General features: G+C 41.2%; 1 protein-coding gene across 3 annotated transcripts in view; it reads right to left on the reverse strand.

Moving 5' to 3' along the window:
• The window catches only part of ABAT (4-aminobutyrate aminotransferase), a 154,128-nt gene that overhangs the window by 20,575 nt on the left and 113,915 nt on the right, over positions 1–19,638 (reverse strand). For all 3 annotated transcript variants that reach the window (XM_050966453.1, XM_050966455.1, XM_050966456.1), the window contains 4 exons: positions 5,899–5,979; positions 4,466–4,558; positions 2,143–2,205; positions 550–613 (listed from right to left, as the gene is read on the reverse strand). In XM_050966453.1, coding sequence (XP_050822410.1) covers positions 550–613; positions 2,143–2,205; positions 4,466–4,558; positions 5,899–5,979 — 301 coding nt within the window. The remainder of the gene's footprint in view (positions 1–549; positions 614–2,142; positions 2,206–4,465; positions 4,559–5,898; positions 5,980–19,638) is intronic.

Below are 19,638 nucleotides of genomic sequence, written 5' to 3' on the forward strand. Positions count from 1 at the left end.
CAGGATGGTAAATGGACACCACGGTTAAATCTGGGTTTCATCTTCCCAGTATTGGAGAAGACCAAACCATGTTCTGAATCACGCTACAGCCCTGCAAAGTTCAAAGCAGCAGCAGAGTTAGGTAACGTTTAAAATATGACACTCTCCCATCTGCACTGGCAGGACCAGATAATATCCTGTAAAACAGGTCCTCCCCAATACGGTAGATTTTTAATAGTGTAGATAGCAAAACAATAGGCCTAGAATGAAATTGGGCCATCTCCCGAAGATGAAAATCCACAGTTAACCACACCTCCAGTTGAAATAAAATGCTGTTTCAGTACATTTCTAACAAATTCCATTAGCATCAGATTTAGGTTCCAAATATTTTAATAAATCTATGTTTTGTTTTGTTTTTTTACTGATCGTATTTCTATCACCAATTCATTGCAAAAGAACCTTTCATTTAAAAAATATAAATACAATGAGATAAATATGCACTGCTGTGTCCAATATCAGCTGAGAAAGGAAGAGGGAAAATATAGAGATTACTGGGAGTGTTTTACTTACCCATGGTTCTTCCATGGAATCCACCCATAAAGGACAGAATACTATAGTCAGGGCACCCTGGATACTAAAATAAAATACAGGCTATGTCAATGAACTATTCAAACAACAGGAAGGTGGCAGTGTAGCTTATTGGAATGGAATCATAAGCAGCATTACATAACTGGACTGAAGAACACACAAACATCCTACTTGTAATCAAATGGTCAGTCAAGAATACGTCCATCAGAGCATTAGGAAAGACAGGAAGATTTTTACTACTTTTGGCTGTTGCCTCAACTAAAATGCAAGTAAGTTTCACTCTGCAGGCAGCAAGTTCAGTAAAGTATATTCACACATTTCTTTGCCAAGAAATATTTTTCATCCCTTTAAAATTATCTGACCTCCTGTAAATACCATGAATATTAAAGACAAATATTGGCTAATTTAGCATTTCATCTTCAGAATGCTTTGCAAATACTAACTAATTAATCCTCCCAACAGACCGGGGGTGTGCGTGTGTCTCAATCAGCCCAATTTTTTAGAAATCAAGACAGATGGTAAATTGCCAAAGGTCACAAGGGAATTAGTGCCCAACAAATGGATCAATGACTTCAATACTTATAAGCGTAAGCATGTATCTAGGTGTTTGCAGGATTGGGTCCAAAGCGGCAATTAGACACAGGAATAAACTGCAATGAGCTCACACAAGATGTAGCTGTGTGATAAAAGTACTTCTAGCACATTTACTACTTCACTCAATCCTAGGGTTGCTGATATAAATCAGATTAGTCATAGGGCTGCTTTAACTCATGCCAGCTGGAATGGTCCCTATGAGATCATTCCATCAGTCCAAGATCGCAAAAACACAGTGTGTTCCAGTACCCAGTTCTCTCCCTGGCTGTGGCCCAATTTAAAGCACATCCCAGCTCCCCTTCCAGCAGAACCACCTCCAGGAGCCTCTTCAAGACAGTTTTAAGCATTGCACCACTGGAGCAACACAACAGGAACATACCCTGGGCCAAGGATCTGGCCCTGGAGTTATAGATCCTGTAATTTCCAAGATGCTCACATCTTAGAAGGTGTCCCAAATTAAACACATCCCCTCTTCATTAGTAACCTTGTGTATTAAGGTGGCTAGAGCAACACAATCTGGGTTAGAGCTGAATTGGCACTGCACAGGCTTTCCAACTGTATGTTAATTTCTTGCTGCCATGTGATTAAATGATTATTCCATGGCAAACTAGCTTCTTGATTAATTTTAAGACATTAAACCCCAGTTTTGGAAAAAATTATGAGGACTGTTAACGTTCTTAATCTTTATTTATAAAATCTGTGTATATTAGTGCTCCCCACAGTCTCTCTCAGCACATGCACGTCTCTCTAGCAGATGGTGTATCACATAAAAAGGGCAGTTTTAACACAAGTCACAACTACTATCTTGGAAGGTAGCAGGGTGCCAGTAGCAGGCCTAGAATTTTGGTTTGGAGTGAGTTATAATTGGCCATTCTTGAGGCTTTTGTTAGAAATATTGCAATGTTAGAAAGCCCTGGATTTTTTTCTGTGAACAAATCAAACACTAACCATCTGGGTAAGATAACAGAACAGTAAAGTTACCTGGTTAATCATGCACGTCTCCAGTTCTTCCTTTGTGACATTATTGTTACCCCTTTCTTTGTTCTGCAAAAGTAATGAAGAAGTTTTCATGAGGTATCCTACATGAATCTCTCATTACTTGCTGGTGAAGTCTTGCTGAAAAATCCTAGTGTAATAAAGTGTCTGAAGGATTAACCAGCAGGTAAAATGACAGACTTGATGAAACCATATATGGATTTTTAAGCCACAAATTACATGAGATCTCCAAAGCTTAACAGGCACAAGTCTATCTGGAGTGGGCATGAGAAAACAGTCAGAAATTCCTTTTTATGTCTCTTTTTAAAAAGAGAATAAGACTTTTCAGTATTTCAGATGTAGTGGAAGCACCAGGGTTTGTCTGTGCGACCACTCTTCACTGCCCGTTTGTCGCTTCTTTAGCTAATTATGAGTTTGTTTAGTCTAAAGTGGACAGTAAGTTTTTCCTCCCAAGAGCTACATACATTGTTTCTCGAGTGTCATGTTGTGTGGGATGATCTAGCATTAGAGGCATTATATGCTCATTCTGAAAGTCAAAAGGAGAATGAAGGGACTTATCTATTTTGTTATTAGATGAATTTAGAGGGGCCAGAGAATGGCTTAGAGAACTAGTAAAAAGATTAGCTTCTTTCAGATGGTAAGCTCTACAGAGCAAGGACTCTCTCTTTATCTATGTTAGCATAGGGACAATGGGGCATGAATCCTAATTGGGACCTTTGGGCTCTACTGTAATATATAAGGCAATAATTCCAGCATATGGATTTAAATTAATGGTTGCTGCAGCTTTAACTGGTTGACTGTATGCTACCGTCACCCAAAAACATTCCATTCAGTATATATCTTCTATGCACAGATGTTAAAAGATTGGCCAGCACTAGTTTAGTTAACAATATTAGGAGAGAGAGACTGTGAATGAGCACAGCTACTTGTGACATAGGCTTTGTTTATACTAGCACTTCTTCACACCCCTGACCGACGGAAGTTTCACCAACAAAAGCGCCGCTGTGGACAGCACTATGTTGGACAGGACAGCGTCTCCCACTGACATAGCTACCACCACTCTTTGGGGGTGGTTTACTTATGCCAGCAGGAGAGTTCTGCTCCACCAGCATACAGCAGCTATGCAGGAGACCTTACAGTGGTGCAGCTGCAGCAATATAGCTGTGCCGCCTTAAGGTCCATAGTGTAGACGTAACTTAATACTGTATTTCCAAACCAGGGCCAAGGAAGATTTTATATCAGCCCCTTGCATTTTTAGTTTAGGAAACACATTTTAGGACAAAAGCTTGAAAAATATGTTTGTTTAAAAAGACAGCCTCACTGGTACTTTTGTAACCAACTTCTTCTAACCCCTTTTTGTCCTAGAATCACACACAGACCTTGGAATGCCGGAAACAAAAATGCACTGCAACAAATTTAAAGAAAGAAGCTTTTCCAAAATCGTTTTGCTATGAGCCGTATGGGCCTACTGGCTTCAGGGGGGAATTTCACGTGTTGGTTTTAACCTAAAAAACCCAGAAATTGCTTGGTATCTGTCCCTCCCTCCCTCGCCTCCCCCCCCCCCAATGCCCTACTATCACAGTTGCATCAGCTGCTTTCCTTTCATTTGGAATGTTTTTGTCCCTTTCTTCCCCTCACCGCACCCAAGTCTGAAATATCCCAATTTTATACACTGCAAAGCCCCTTTGTTTGCATAAGCATTGTCAGAAGACAGTTGAGGGTAGAATTTCTGGTTAGTGCTGGAGGGTTTGAAGCTGCATCAGTCACATGATTTCTGACAGTAAAGAGGGAGGAAGGAGTGCTGCTGCACTGGCTGATCTTTACTCTATCTCCTGTGTTCTTATGTTTTTAAAATGCATGTCAAGGAAGCCCAAAGCCCTATATGGGTGCCTTTCAATGTGGAGTTTGTAGCAGACTGGAATCTAAATAAATATTGTAGAAACCAGGATAGAAACACAGCCTCTGTTTGGAGCCCTGCCAGCTCATGAGAGAGCAGATCTTTAAATATTCACTTGTTCAAGCAAAATGTGAATTTTATATCTCTATTTTAACCTGATCCACCTAATTCTGACCAGGGTGAGGCGGCGGCACAGGGAGAATAAACAATAGTTTTGTAGTGAGAAAGCTGCTGACACATCTGGGGTCTTCCAAGTGAGAAAGTCGAAAGTGCAAAGGTCTATTCTGGTTTCTACAGTTTAATCCATAGTTGTATAACTAAAGGAACACATTCCATTCAGTTTTTACGAAGCACTGTCGATGTCTAGGTTCTGCAGTATTGTAAAGAGTCATACTCAGTATTTTGACTCACCCTGTACCACATGAATATTGCTTTAAAGGCATTTTCATTAGAACAGGATCCACAGGACATGGTAATAACCTGTTGCAGGCCCTTAGGAGCCACCTGTCAACAAAGAGACATAATAAATCTAAATTGCAGTTATGGAACTAAGCAATAATACTAACCAGCCCCATTTCATTCCCTTACTCAAATAAATTCAGTGTGGGGTCTGCATGCAGACACACCACCACCTCTCACATTCAGCTCTTAAGAGAATCAAAGGTTTGATTTCATCATGGTGGAGGGTGGGAGGTTCTCTTTGAAATTTCATCTGCAAAGTTCTCTGCATGGGAACATCCAGCTTCATTTATGGATCCTATTCTCTTGAAAAGGGGAAGGCAGGTGATTCAGCTGCTAACAGTTAAACCACCTCATATCCTATTCAAATGCTTTTATTTTTACCCTGGTAAGTCTGTACCCTGAATACCATGTGTTTCTTCATAAAAATTGATCACAATTTTAAGAAGGAAAGAGAAAACACACATTCCCTTACAGAATAGTTACACAAATAACCATCATCTGCAGAAAGCACACATGGAAAATAACCTCAATGCCAAGCTCCACATGCTCAGCATACAAGGAAAAGAAGGTTGACAAACAGTGCCTCACTTGGAGAAAGCCTCTAGTGAAAATACAGTGAAAGGTTTGGAGGCCTCATCTTTAGCTATTCACACTTTGAGCTAAAGGATTGTTAACTTTAGCCTTGTACTTTCTGGGTTCCATGTGAAATTTCCCACTTATGAAAGGGCATTCATAAACCGGAAAAGGGGTAGAACACTAACAAAGCAAAACCATTGCTTCCTTTGATGCTTAGTTCTTCAATCTGTAAGCAATGATTACTCGCAACACTCAGTCTCATTATCCGTAATTTCAGTTGACATCTTCAAGAATATAGAATAATGGTTATTTAATAATAGTTCCAACTTTTGAATCTCTTCAAGAGCAGCACCATCTGGTCAGTTCTCTGATGATCTTTAAAAAAATTCCTATCATTCCTTAAAATCTCTTCAAATCCTGTTTCCATCATGGCTTTCAGCATTGTAGGTTGGATTATGTTATGCTCTTTAGGCCCTGATCAAGCAAAGCAGGTAAACACATGCTTAACTTTAAGAATATGAGTAGTCTCATTAACTAAAGCAGCTACTGCATTTTTCATTGCGTTTGATACCTTCTGAACCCCTTCATTGGTGTTAACATGGATGGTAGGAATATTCTAATGGGGGGTGTTTAAGATAAGTGCACAGAGCTCTATTTCTTATTTGTGATTAAGTAACTTTGCAATTTACTGCTGCAACAGAAATTTCAGATCCTTCCTCTCGGGGCGGGTTCATACCATACATGCACTTTGGAGAATATGCAGACTTAGAATACGGTAAATGATCATAGTTCATTCTTAAACTTACGGAAAGCAAAGATTCCTTTAATTTTTCAGCAAAATTCTCTGGAGGTAAAATCCCAAGAGCAGGTCTGTTAACAAATGTACTCTGAAAAGTGAAAGAAGGGAAACAGTAAGTATTTAACATCATAAGAAAAAATCTGCGATGTTGAGACTGCGATTCAAAAAATATGAATATAAATTAAAGTCTAAAGTTCAAGTATACTAACATCAGCAAATTCTTAAATATTTGTAGTCATGATACAGAAGTTTAAAAAAAAAACTGAAAATATTCAAGTCTCAATAAATTCACCCATTTTTCTGTCTAAGACCAAATTTTATTCTCTTTGAGGATCAACTTTAAAGAGAGAGGTTCTAGACTGCATTAAATGTTTTTTCTTTAACACTGATTTTTTTATCCCTTCACCCTATTCTTTCACCAAAATCTCAGTTTCTTTTATACAGAGGAAATAAACTTTAAAGCCTTAATTATTTGGCTTCAGTTAGAATGGCTAAACCCAAATTTAATTAAGATAGTGTAACAGTTTCTTCCTTATCAGGCTTCAAGAGAGACCAGTTCTGAACACTGTAGGTATAAACACCCTCCAGATATTATAACAATATAGGATTTTGAGGCTGGGGGAACTAGACAAAGATATGTTCAAAAGACAAGAGAGAGATAAGCTGCAAGAATGAGCAAAGCAATGTTGCAATAAAATAGTTTTCCTGCAATAAAATTATGCACACACACACACGCTCTCTCCCTTATAAAATCCTCTCATACATTTACAATAGTGAGTGTACATCAAGGGAGTAACGTGTTAGGCAAAACCATGTCTGGATGAATGGGGATTTGTGTTCTGATTTAATGAGAGATACTGCTACACCATATTATGTAAAATTGCATTCAGTGGCTTTGTGCAGCTTAGTTTTAGTAGCAACTTGATTCTGCACTCGTAGGTTGATCAGATTGGTACTGGATTGTGAGAGAAGGGGGTTAAAAACATCAAAACTACTGGCCATAGTTACCATTTTGAGTTGATTGTGTCGACTCAGCTGCACATAAGTGTCTCAGAATGCTGTTGCAGACCTGAACCAGTTCCAATCCCCAATACTCGTGAAGGTAATCTCACTGGTGAGACACAGCTACGCAGAGAAGACTGACATGAACAATGGCTGAGAAAGCAGAGATGATATTCACAGAATCACAGAAATGTAGGACTGAAAGGACCTAGATAGGACATCTAGTTCAGTCCCCTGCATTGAGGCAGAACTAAGAATTATCCAGCTCATCTCTGACATGTGTTTGTTTAACCTGTTTTTAAAAACTTCCAATGATGAAGATTCCACAACCTCCCTAGGTAATTTGTTCTGGTGCTTAATTACCCTAAGGCCTGGTCTATACTGGGGCGGGAAATCAATTTAAGATACACAACTTCAGCTGCGAGAACAGCGTAGCTGAAGTCGACGTATCTTAGATCGACTTATCTCCTGTTCTCATGGCGCGGGATCGATGGCCGCAGCTTCCCTGTCGACTCCGCTTCCGCCTTTCACCCTGGTGGAGTTCCAGAGTCGACAGGAGTGCGTTCAGGGATCGATTTATCGCATCTAGGCGAGACGCAATAAATTGATCCCCAACAGATCGATCGCTACCCGCCGATCCAGCAGGTAGTGTGGACGTGCCCTTATAGTTAGCAAGTTTTTCCTAATGGCTAACTTAAATCTCCCTTGTTGCAATTTAAACCCATTCCTTCTTGTCCTGTCCTCAGTAGTTAAGGGGAACAATTAAATCACTCGCTTCTTTATAACAACCTTTACATACTAGAAGACTTCTGTTCCCCCAACATAAGTCTTCTCATCTCCAGCTTAAACAAACCCAATTTTTTCAATAGTTCCTCATGTCATGTTTTCTAGACCTTTAATTAGTGCTTAATTTGTAATGAAAGAGGTGCCAAGGCTCAAGCAATTTTTTTTAAAACTTTTATAACAGATGCAGCAAGCTCAGAGGTGCAAGGGCGATGAACTGCCAAGCCTAGAGGTGCTGGGTCTCAGCCTTGGCAAGCCCAGACACAAATTAAGTACTGCCTTTAATCATTTTTGTTGCTCTCCTCTGGACTTTCTCTAATTTGTCCACATCTCTCCTGAAGTGTGGTGCCCAGAACAGGACGCAGTACTCCAGTTGAGGCCTTATGCTGAGTAGAATGAAAGAATTACTTCGTGTGTCTTGCTTACAACACTCCTGCTAATACATCCCTGAATGATTGTTTGCTTTCTTCAGTTCTGTTTTCCATGCTGTTTTTGGGAGATACCTGGAAGGCTCTATTGTAGTGTAGTATATTTGTGTTTGCTATTTAAAGCAAATGGCATGATAAATAATATTTAACACCTTTCACCCATAGATCTCAAACACTTTGCAAAGGAGAGCAACATTATCCTTATGTTATGGATGCGGAAGTGGAGGCACAGAGAGGTGAAGTGCTTTCTCCAAGAGTCCACATCCGGTCAGTGGCTAAGCTGGAAGTAGAATCCAAGACTCTTGGATTCCCAGTCCATTGACTGATCCACTGGACCATTGCCACTGTACGTGTAACTCTCTCACACATTAGGATGTGTGGGTAAGGATAAAAGGGGTAAAAACAAGGGTGATGTCTTGGTAGGGGTCTACTACAGAACACCTGACCAGAAAGAAGAGGTAGATTAGGCTCTCTTTTTAAACAACTAACAAAATCATTCAAAGCACAGGACTTGGTGGTGATGGGGGACTTCAACTACTCAGATATCTGTTGGGAAAATAACACAACATGGCACAGATTATTCAACAAGCTCTTGGAATGTATTGGAGACAACTTTTTATTTCAGAAACTGGAGAAAGCTACTAAGGGAGAGGCTGTTCTTGATTTGATTTTGACAGGCTGAGAATTTGAAAGTGGAAGGAAGCTTGGGTGAAAGTGATCATGAAATGGTAGAGTTCATGATTTGAAGGAATGGCAGGAGGGAGAATAGCAAAAAAGAGAATATGGATTTTAAGACGGCAGACTTTAGCAAACTCAGGGAGTTGGTAGGTAAGATCCCCTGGGAAGCAAATCTAAGGGGAGAAACAACTGAAGATAGTTGGTAGTTTTTCAAAGAGACATCATTAAGGGCACAAGAGCAAACTATCCCACTGCATAGGAAAGGTAGGGAGTATGGCAAGAAACCACCTCTGGCTTAATCAGGAGATCTTCAGTGATCTAAAAATCAAAAGAGAGTCCTACAAAAAACTAGGTCAAATTACAAAGGATGAATATAAACAAACAATACAAGTATGTAGGTACAAAATTAGAAAGACCAATGCACAAAACGAGATCAAACTAGCTAGAGACAAAGGGTAACAAGAAAACATTCTTCAGATACATTAGAAGCAAGAGGAAGACCAAGGACAAGGTAGGTCCGTTACTCAATGATGGGGAAAAACAACAAGAGAGCATGTGGAAATGGCAAGGGTGCTCAATGATGAGTTTGTTTTGGTTTTCACCAAAAAAGTTGGTGGTGATAGGACATCTAACATAGTGAATGCCAGTGAAAATGAGGTAGGATCAGAAGCTAAAATAGGGAAAGAACAAGTTAAAAATTAGACAAATTGGATGTCTTCAAGTCAACAGGGCCTGATGAAATGCATCCTAGAATACCCAAGGAAGTGACTGAGGAGATATGAGCCATTAGCGATTACCTTTGAAAAATCATGGAAGACGGGAGAGATAATGAAGCAAATAATTAAGCAATCAATTTGCAAACATCTAGAAGATAATAAGGAGATAAGTAAACAGTCAGCATGGATTTGTGAAGAACAAATCCTGTCAAACCAACCTGACAGCTTTTCTTTGACAGAGTAATGAGCTTTGTGGATTGGGAGGAAGCAGTAGATGCGTTATATCTTGACATTAGTAAAGCTTTTGATCCTGTCTCGCATGACCTTCTCATAAACAAACTACGGTAACGCAACCTAGATGGAGCTACTATAAGGTGGGTGCAAAACTGATAGAAAAACCGTTCCCAGAGAGTAGTTATCAGTGGTTCACAGTCATGCTGGAAGGGCATAATGAGTGGGGTCCTGCAGGGATCAGTTCTGGGTCCAGTTCTGTTCAATATCTTCATCCATGATTTAGATAATGGCATACAGAATACACTTATAAAGTTTGTGGACGATACCAAGCTGGGAGGGGTTGCAAGTGCTTTGGAGGATAGGATTAAAATTCAAAATGATCTGGACAAAGTGGAGAAATGGTCTGAAGTAAATAGCATGAAATTCAATAAGGACAAATGCAAAGTACTCCACTTAGAAAGAAATAATCAGTTGCACACACAAAATGGGAAATGACTGCCTAAGAAGGAGTGCTATGGAAAGGGATCTGTGGGTCATAGTGGACCACAAGCTAAATATGAGTCAACAGTGTAACACTGTTGTAAAAAAAGCAAACATCTTTCTGGGATGTATCAGCAGGAGTGTTGAAAGCAATACATGAGAAATAATTCTTCCGCTCTACTCCACGCTGATGAGGCCTCAACTGGAGTATTCTCTAGTTCTGGGCGCCACATTTCAGGAAAGATGTGGACAAATTGGAGAATGTCCAAAGAAGAGCAACAAAAATGATTAAAGGTCTAGAAAACATCACCTATGAGGGAAGATTGAAATAACTTGGTTTGTTTAGTCTGGAGAAGAGAAGACTGAGCGGGGACATAACAGGATAGGACAAGAAGCAATGGGCTTAAATTGCAGCAAGGGAGGTCTAAGTTGGATATTAAGAAAAACTTTCTAACTGTCAGGGTGGTTAAGCACTGGAATAAATTGCCTAGGGAGGTTGTGGAATCTCATCATTGGAGATTTTTAAAAGCAGGTTAGACAAACACTTGTCAGGGATGGTCTAGATCATACTTATTCCTGCCATAAGTGCAGGAGACTGGACTAGATGACCTCTTGAGGTCCCTTCTAGTCCTATGATTGTATGATTCTATGATGTGCATTTATTCTTACTCAAGGAGGCTGGCTTTCACCAAAGATTGGTTGGACACTGAAGATTCTGGTTGTCTCCATGCTGCCTTCCACTCAGCTTAGCAGCTCAGGTTCAAAATGTTTCCAATGAAATCAATGGTTTGGTGTTCTGGTTCCTTTTATTTGTGTGGCCAACCTCCTAGGAGCCTGAAGCACGCCCCTTTACCACAACTGCATTTTAGGGATGTCTTCCTTGGTGCACTAGCACAGTAAATTTCTTCTCTCAGATTCATGTGGCACCTTATAGACTAACAGACGTTTTGGAGCATGAGCTTTCGTGGGTGAATACCCACTTCGTCAGATGCATCTGAGGAAGTGGGTATTCACCCACGAAAGCTCATGCTCCAAAACGTCTGTTAGTCTATAAGGTGCCACAGAATTCTTTGCTGCTTTTACAGATCCAGACTAACACGGCTACCCCTCTGATACTTCTCTCAGATTGTGACAATGGGCTAAGCAGATGATGGTGTTCTCTACTCATCGCATTAATGTTGTGGGTAATTAGTCTCTCTTTGACCAACAGCCTCTCCCAGCATTACATCTGAGTAATTTGGCTGGCAGTTGCAGAATTCCCTGCAGACAAGAGAGGGGAATCCATTCTTTTGGTCCAGCCCTGAGCCATTCAGCAGCCACTAAGGCTGGAGTAGCCTCCATAGCTGTAGCACTCTCTCTCGAAGCTGTGGAGAAGATTGGATGATCTTTGTAGCAATGGATTCTCCAGCTCTGTCTGGGTTCCCTCCCCACTCTGAACTTAAGGGTACTGACGTGGGGACCCGCATGAAGACCCCCTATGCTTATTTCTACCAGCTTAGGTTAAAAACTCCCCAAGGCACAGATCCTTCCTTGTACCTTGGATTAGGAAACGCTGCCACCACCAAGTGATTTAAACAAACATTTAGGGAGAGCCACTTGGAGCCGTACCTTCCCCAAATATCCCCTTGTGACGAACTAGGAATGTTCTTAATGTTTTCTCTTAATACTGTGTTGGTGCCTCAGTGTCCCCTATGCAGTTCTTAAGTATCTAGGTGGTGGAATAAGGGTGTATAGTTGCTGCAGAGCAAAGGGCCAGTGTACATAAATGCCTGAAACTCTGTCTCCTAGCAACTGATGGCCTAGGCCCCTCCTCTGCAAAGGTGCCAACTGAAGGTGTTGGACACAAAGAAATCAAGTGACTTCCTGGCCCCGGAAAGGAACTGAGCAGAGGAGGAGGGGCTAGAGGGGGTTCTCAGTCTGGAGCTGGCTGGGGACGAGGAGTGAAGTGCAGACATGGGTGTCTGGCTCACTGCCCCCCAAAATGGACCTGGCTGAGGGGTCCGGTTCTCTGTACCTACAAGCTCTGTTTTAGACCATGCTCTTGTCATCAAATAAACCTCTTTTTACTGATTGGCTGAGAGTCTCGTCTGACTGCGAAGTGGGGGTGCAGGACCCTGTGGCTTCCCCAGGACCCCGCCTGGGTGGACTCGCTGTGGGAAGTGCACAGAGGGGCAGAGGATGCTGAATTCTCCAAGGAGAGACCCAGGAGGTGAAGCCATGTGAGCTTCTTGCCCTGGAGACAGTCTGCTCCAAGGGAGAGGAGGCTCCCCAAAGTCCTGCCTGGTTTGGTGGGGAGCAGTTCCAGAGCATCACTTGTGACACCTCCAAACCCCTACATCCCTTTTCCTGGGGAGGCTTGAGAATAATATCCTCACCAATCGGTACAGGTGAACACAGACCCAAACCCTTGGATCTTAAAACAATGAAAAATTGATCAGGTTCTTAAAAGAAGAATTTTAATTAAAAAAAAAGGTAAAAGAATTACCTCTGTAAAACTGGGATGGTAAGTACTTTACAGAATAACAAAACACTGAAGAAAACAGAGGATCTCCCCTCTAGGCAAAACCTTAAAACAGTGGTCCCCAACGTTTTTCATCTGAAGGACCGTGGCGGCAGTCGAGCATCTGCCGAAATGCCGCCGAAATTTGGCGCATTTCAGCAGCGACGCTTCTGGATGATGTCACAAACCAAAATAAAAGTAAGCTAACGCATTCCTTCGCTAGTACTTACTAATACTAATGGAGTTGGATAGCTTGTTTTCTTGATCAGTCTCCGGCAAGCACACAGAACAGACAGACAAAGAACAGACAAAACAAAGCCTCCCCCACAGATCCTAAAGTATCTTGTCTCCTTATTGGTCCTTTTGGTCAGGTGCCAGGTAGGTTACCTGAGCTTCTTAACCCTTTACAGGTAAAAGGATTTTGTGCCTCTGGCCAGGAGGTGGATTTTATAATACTGTATACAGGAAGGTTGTTACCCTTCCCTTTTTTATTTATGACAAGCTCTGTCCCCAATTTTCTTCTGTGCAACAACATGCAGGGACACACTGCGGAGCTGGACTCCTCTTTGCTTACCAGGGATAGGGTCCTCCCCAACTCTTCCCTCTCTTACTCAGTAGAAACAAAATGTCTCCACAACAAGAGTCCTTGGCACCTACAGAGGTGGCAGCAGCAAGATTTGCCCCACCACAGAGAAGCTAGCAAAAGACTAACTACAAGCTCATCTAAGTGAAGCCAACATACTAGACCCAGCACAATCTGGCTTTAGTGGCACTAATGGATGATCTCCTGACAATGGATTCTCATCACCCTACACCCCTGTGCAGCATTCAACACTACTGACCATGAGAGACTGCTGTTTCACCTGACAGAGGTGGCAGGAGTTCAGGGTGATGCGCCAAAATGTTTTCAGTCCTTCCTGGAGTGATGCACCAAAGAACAGTAATGGGAACTGCACTTCCATCACCACATCCTTCATTTGGGGGGTTACACAAACATTAATTCTCTCTTTGGTTCTTTTCCACATCTATATGGAACCATTGGTGAACTGATCAGATGACATGGACTCAAGTGCCAGTGATATGCAGATGATACACAGTTCTTCAACACTTTTGACCATATCAACCACCACCAAGATGGCTCAGTGCTTGGATGAGATCAGCTTATGGATGAACAACAACTGGATGAATCTGAATCCAAGCAAAAGAGGGCAAAGGAAAGTATTCTGAGGAGTTTTCAGCCATGATAGAGTCTTCTGTGATTGAAGGTTCACATCCACAATTGGTCAATTCAGTCCATAGTCTAGGAATACTCTTGAATTCCTCACACCACAACAGCCACAAGTAATGCTTTCTACCTTCTCTGGTTGGCTGGGAGACTCCATCCCCTCCTGAAGAATGAAAACCTGTCCTTAGTTATTCAGGACTTCATAACCTCTCAGATGGACTGTAGCAATGTAATATACCTGGGCATGAAACCTTCAACACTTACAAAACTCCAATTAATACAAAATGCTCTTCAGCAACACAGAACAGGTGTGATGTGCTCGCAGTAGCCTCTGTACTCTACACTGGCTTAGGAAATTAACTCTCCAGGACAGGACTATCACAAACCTCACCACTTTCCGTTCCAAGTGAAAGGTGGATTTCTTTGACCTTGCTTTCTCTAATATATACACACAGAAAAAAAAACAAACAAAAGAAATCCATGCTATCAAAACAAGACACTCCACTGCTTCTTCCTCTGGGAATAGGATGAGTGAACAAAACATGACAGCAGTTAGTCAAGTTGCTTAATGCACTCCTAGAAGGTACTCGATACTATGATATAAAAACCCTTATAGAATAGAGTTTGGTGTTGGTGGTCAGTAGGTGGTAACTGAGTGGGGAGTCAGTAAGCACCAACTTGTACAGTACACTGTTTGAAAAACAGTTTTTGTTCTTCAAAATCATTGTTAAATTATTAATACAGATGAATTTGGTAAATTTATTCAAGTGACTTGAATGGAATGTCATGGATTGAAGTGTTCCTCCATAGCACAGATTTTAATCTTTGCAGATGTTCTATTGTCAAACAATATGCTACTTTTATCGGTATATTAAAAGTGAATTAAGTACAAGTCAATAATGTTTGGCAATGAATTCATGTATGAAAGCAGGCTCAACAACCCATGAGTACTACAAAACAATGTTACTTTTTTCAAGTTCTCATTAGAATTACAGTCTGAGCTCCAGTGAAGTAAGTCCTTATAGGTCTCCAGAGAGAAGAGACTGTTTTCCTAAATCCTCTATGTTTTTCAGTGAAAAGCAGTCTGCATGTTATCTGATATTTTTCAAATCTCTTTCTTTGGGAGAGAAGCTCATCTTATTCAGGAAATGCATGGAACATGATCAGAGCAACGAGAAATGTGAATTGCAATATTTACAATGTGTAAGGAAAACATCATCAGAATTCTTGAAAAATACACAGGGTCTAACTGGACACTAGCCAAAATTTCATAATTTATAAAAATATGTCATTTCTGAAACAATGTTTACTTCTGTAGGCCCAGACTTAAATAAATCTAAATACAGATATTCCTCTCCAATTGTTTGAACAGCAAATTTTTTTGGTGTGTACTTGAGCTCTTATTTAACTTTTGTCTTTACTAGAGAAAAGTTGCCACATAAAACTAGATGCTTGAGAAAAATTCACAACAGATTAATGGATTATGGGCCATTTTGAGAAGAAAGTGTGTTTTTCTTTTGTTGTTAAAAAGAGACAAGCCCAACAACAAGAGAAACAGAACATTCAAATCATCTGCCACCATTTCAAATTAATGAGAATAGATTCCTCACAATGGGATAAAAATATAGTATATGATGCATTAAAAAAATAAGGACAATCCCCACAAGTAAATTTTATTTTTATAATTAACAATAAAGTCCCTGGAATATTTTGGCGCCTCAGGGGAGATTACTCCAGTAAGACTAAGGGCTAGTCTACACTGAAGTGCTACAGTGGCACAGCTACGTGCTTCAGCTGCACCACTGTAGTGATTCAGTGTAGATGCTACCTATACTGACAGAAGGGGTCCTTCAACTGGTGTAGACAATCCACCTCCATCCATCTAGTACTATCTACACAAGGCCTTAGGTTGTCTTAACTACGTTGCCCAGGAGTATGGATTTTTCACATCCCTGAGTGACACAGCTTTGCCAATCAAATTTTCTAGTGGAGACCAGCCCTGGGAACATGAATGGATTTTCAAAGTATGGCTGACACTTAGCAGTCTGCAATCACACCCCCATATACCAGTTGGCTGCAGTAGGTTTCCAGAAGCCCTTGCTTTTCATAATTCCCTGACTATAGAACTAAATGCTTTCAGTATACTTCAGTGCAAATGGACATATTGCCTACAGTTGCCAAGACAAAGCATTGCCAGAAATAGACAATGCACAGATGGTTTCTGGCTGACTCAATTCTGTCTTTTTTCCCACTGAACTGATGGAGGCCTATATCATCCACTCTAGAAATAAAACCACAATACTAACAGTGTCTGTGCAGATCATGTTTAGGAGAGGTGGACCGAGCTATAAAATTCCTATCTGGACTTTGCAGGCATTCTGATCTGAGATTTGTTCCAAGCTTTTCTCTGACATTTAAAGTGCCAGTAGACAAATAGGCTAGTGCCACTAAACACCATGGTGGTAGACATCTCTTTTTTAGATTAATGCTGCACTGTTATTAGGGTGTTTTGAGCTGACCTAACTCTCCATGTTGGTTTTTAAAAAAGTTTTGAGGCACTTTGTTTTACCTTCAGGGAAGGTAGAATCACCCACCCTGGAGAAATGAGAACTTCCCTTGAGAATTCACTGGTCTGGTCTTTCACATCTACACAGTGCTGCTGAGCTTTTGCGTTCAGACTCTCAAACAGTTCAGAGCTTAACTTGGAATCATGCAATGTTTTCAGTTAAGTTAATTCAGTTCATCATTCGATGCATCCAGGGGCGGCTCCTGGCACCAGAGAAGGAAGCAGGTGCCTGGAGCGGCCAACAGAAAGGAGCGGCACTCTGTCCGTTATTGGGCGGTACGTCTGGGTCTTCAGCAGCACTTTGGCGGCAGCTCAAGCACTCCGTTTTAGTCTTCGGCGGAAATTTGGCGGCAAGTCCTTCACTCCATCTCTTCCTCTTCAGTGGCACTTCGGCGGCAGCTCATTTGGGTTTTTCTTTTTTTTTCTTTTTTTTTTTTTGCTGGTTGGTGCAGCAAAATACCTAGAGCTGATCCTCGATGCATCTACTCATATGCACAAGCTAAACTCAAAAGTCATGGAAATTAAAATATATATATATATATATATACACAAAAATCATGGAACCCATGACTTCCAGAAAAGCCATGGCAAAAAAGCAGACTGAATTAAAATGCAATATTATTCAAACATCGTTCATGTGGGATTCCCTCCCATAATTTCCACTTCATAGGCAACAAGGGTGTAGGATGCTGTTCTTTTTGATGACTTAGGCTTTGGCTACACCTGCGACTTACAACACAATAAAGCTGCCCCGGGTGCTCTAGCTCCCCATCCACACTGGCAAGGCATGTAGAGCGCTCTGACTCTGCAGCTACAGCACTGCTGGTATCACTGCTCTACAGCCAAAGTGCTTCTGAAATAAATGTAGTCCAACTTTACTAATTCTGGGTCACTGAGAACGAAAATGATGCTTAAAATTGTCGATTGGCTCAAGATATGCTATTGGGTCAGTATATATGACCCTTGACTTGGGAATGGCGGAGGATAAGTGAGTTATAAAGGGAAGGGATCTCAGTTTAAACCAGAAATGACTAAAATACATCTTTGACTGGATTTATGAATAAATCTATGACTGGGTTTGGACAGTACTTGCTTTTTAGGCAAAACAATGAATGATGCAATCTGAAGCTGGTATTGTGTCATACATGATATGAATTGCATCATGTTATTCCTAGAAGTCATGGATGATGCAATCATAAAGAAGCTTACATCACTCTGCTGAACAAATTGCCCTAGATCAGCTCTAGAAATCATATAGTGTCGTGCTCTCTTATTTGTCAGTGTTTGATTTTGCAAAGGGACACATTTCTGTTTAGCCAAAGTGAGCAGAGATGCCTCGTGCTTGTGTGAACAGTGCAGATAACTTCTGCTATGTTTGTGGTGAAGTGACTTTTGCATCACAAAAGCGCAGTATAACCACTATGATTAAGAAAGCCTATCACTTTTCTTTTGGCTGCAAAATTGGAGATCATGACAAGAGGTGGGCCCCACATATATGCTGCAACACTTGTGCAACAAATCTTTGCCAGTGGTTGAACAGGAAAAGGAAATCTATGCCTTTTGCAGTGCCAATGATTTGGAGAGAGCTAACAGATCAGACCAGCAATTGTTACTTATGCATGGTGCCTCCAGTTGGGAAAGGTGTGTCAAAGAAGAAAAAGTGGACTGTGCATTATCCAAACATTCCATCAGCTATACGCCCAGTACCCCACAGAGAAGGACTGCCGGTTCCTGATGCACCAGAATCATTCTCACTTGAGTCAGATGAGGAAGAGAAAGAGGATGAAACTTCTGGTCCTGAACCATCCATGTCACAGGACCCACATTTTCTCCCATCCTCCTCCTCTGAACCACACCTCATAACACAAGGTGAACTGAATGACCTTGTCAGGGATTTGGAAATACCCAAGAGTAAGGCAGAGCTGTTGGGCTCCAGACTACAGCAGTGGAATCTCCTGGCAGGCTATCAGGGCAAATGGAGCCCATCAATGCTTGCAGACTATTGCTGGACAGTGACAAGAGATGCTCCATTTAATGAATCCAAGAGACAAGACAAGAAGCGCCGAGTAGACACCGAATAGGACTAAACTATGTACACAATAGTTTTTTGCCTTTTGTTTCATAATACATTTTATTTATATAACCCTTTTGCTGATTTTTAAAGTGTTACATAAACAGGACAGGTAAAATATTATCATGTAAAGCAACCATAAACACATGGAAAGACCTAGGTTTACAATTTATGATTAAAACTCTACTATTTCCACAATATACATAGATATAAAATGTAAAAACTTAAATATCTTAGAAACAGTAGCCAATCAGTTGTTTTAATTGTCATATTTGAATTCAGCACATCAAAATACATAATAAATATCACATTTTATCTCTGAAGCAGATGACTTCTCAAAAATTGTAAACCAGTGTATTCCACCTCGGTGAGTGGAATAATGTTTGCTGTGCCCCTGCTGGAGCACCGGGGCACCAGTGTGAACAAGGTATTACATTACTGTGCTGTGATCAGCCTCCGGAAATGTCCCATAATCACCTTAAGTCAAGTGGCCACTCTTGTCATTGTTGTGAAATCGGCTGCAGGAATACGGAAATGCCCTTTCAAAGCTCTGTTTTGGAGAAGCCAACTGCTTATCAGCTCTGAGAAGAGCAAACATTTACTGTTTGCTTTGAGTGAGTGAGAAGTGGGGGGGCGGGTCTGAACTTACAAGACAGCATGCTGACATACTCTCAGCACCCCAAAAATCCACTCTCCCCCCCACATACACACTCCCTGTCACACTCTCCTCTATCCTCTCCCCCTCCATTTGAAAAGCACATTGCAGTCACTTGCATGCTGGGATAGCTGCCCATAATGCACCACTCCCAAAGCCGCTGCAAGTGCCGCAAACATGGCCACGACAGTGCGCTTGAAGCTGTCAGTGTGGACAGACTGCAGCGCTTTCCCTACTGCACTACGAAGGCAGGTTTAACTCACAGCACTCTATATCTGCAAGTGCAGCCATGCCCTTACACTGATAAACAATATATTCACATTATCTGCATAATTACTCCATATCTGACATCCCAGTCCTTGTCCTCAAAGGACACCTGCACAACACCTTCAAAAGACAAGCCTGAGAA

The sequence above is a fragment of the Gopherus flavomarginatus genome, chromosome 9, assembly GCF_025201925.1.
Source record: "Gopherus flavomarginatus isolate rGopFla2 chromosome 9, rGopFla2.mat.asm, whole genome shotgun sequence".
Lineage (NCBI taxonomy): Eukaryota > Metazoa > Chordata > Testudines > Testudinidae > Gopherus > Gopherus flavomarginatus.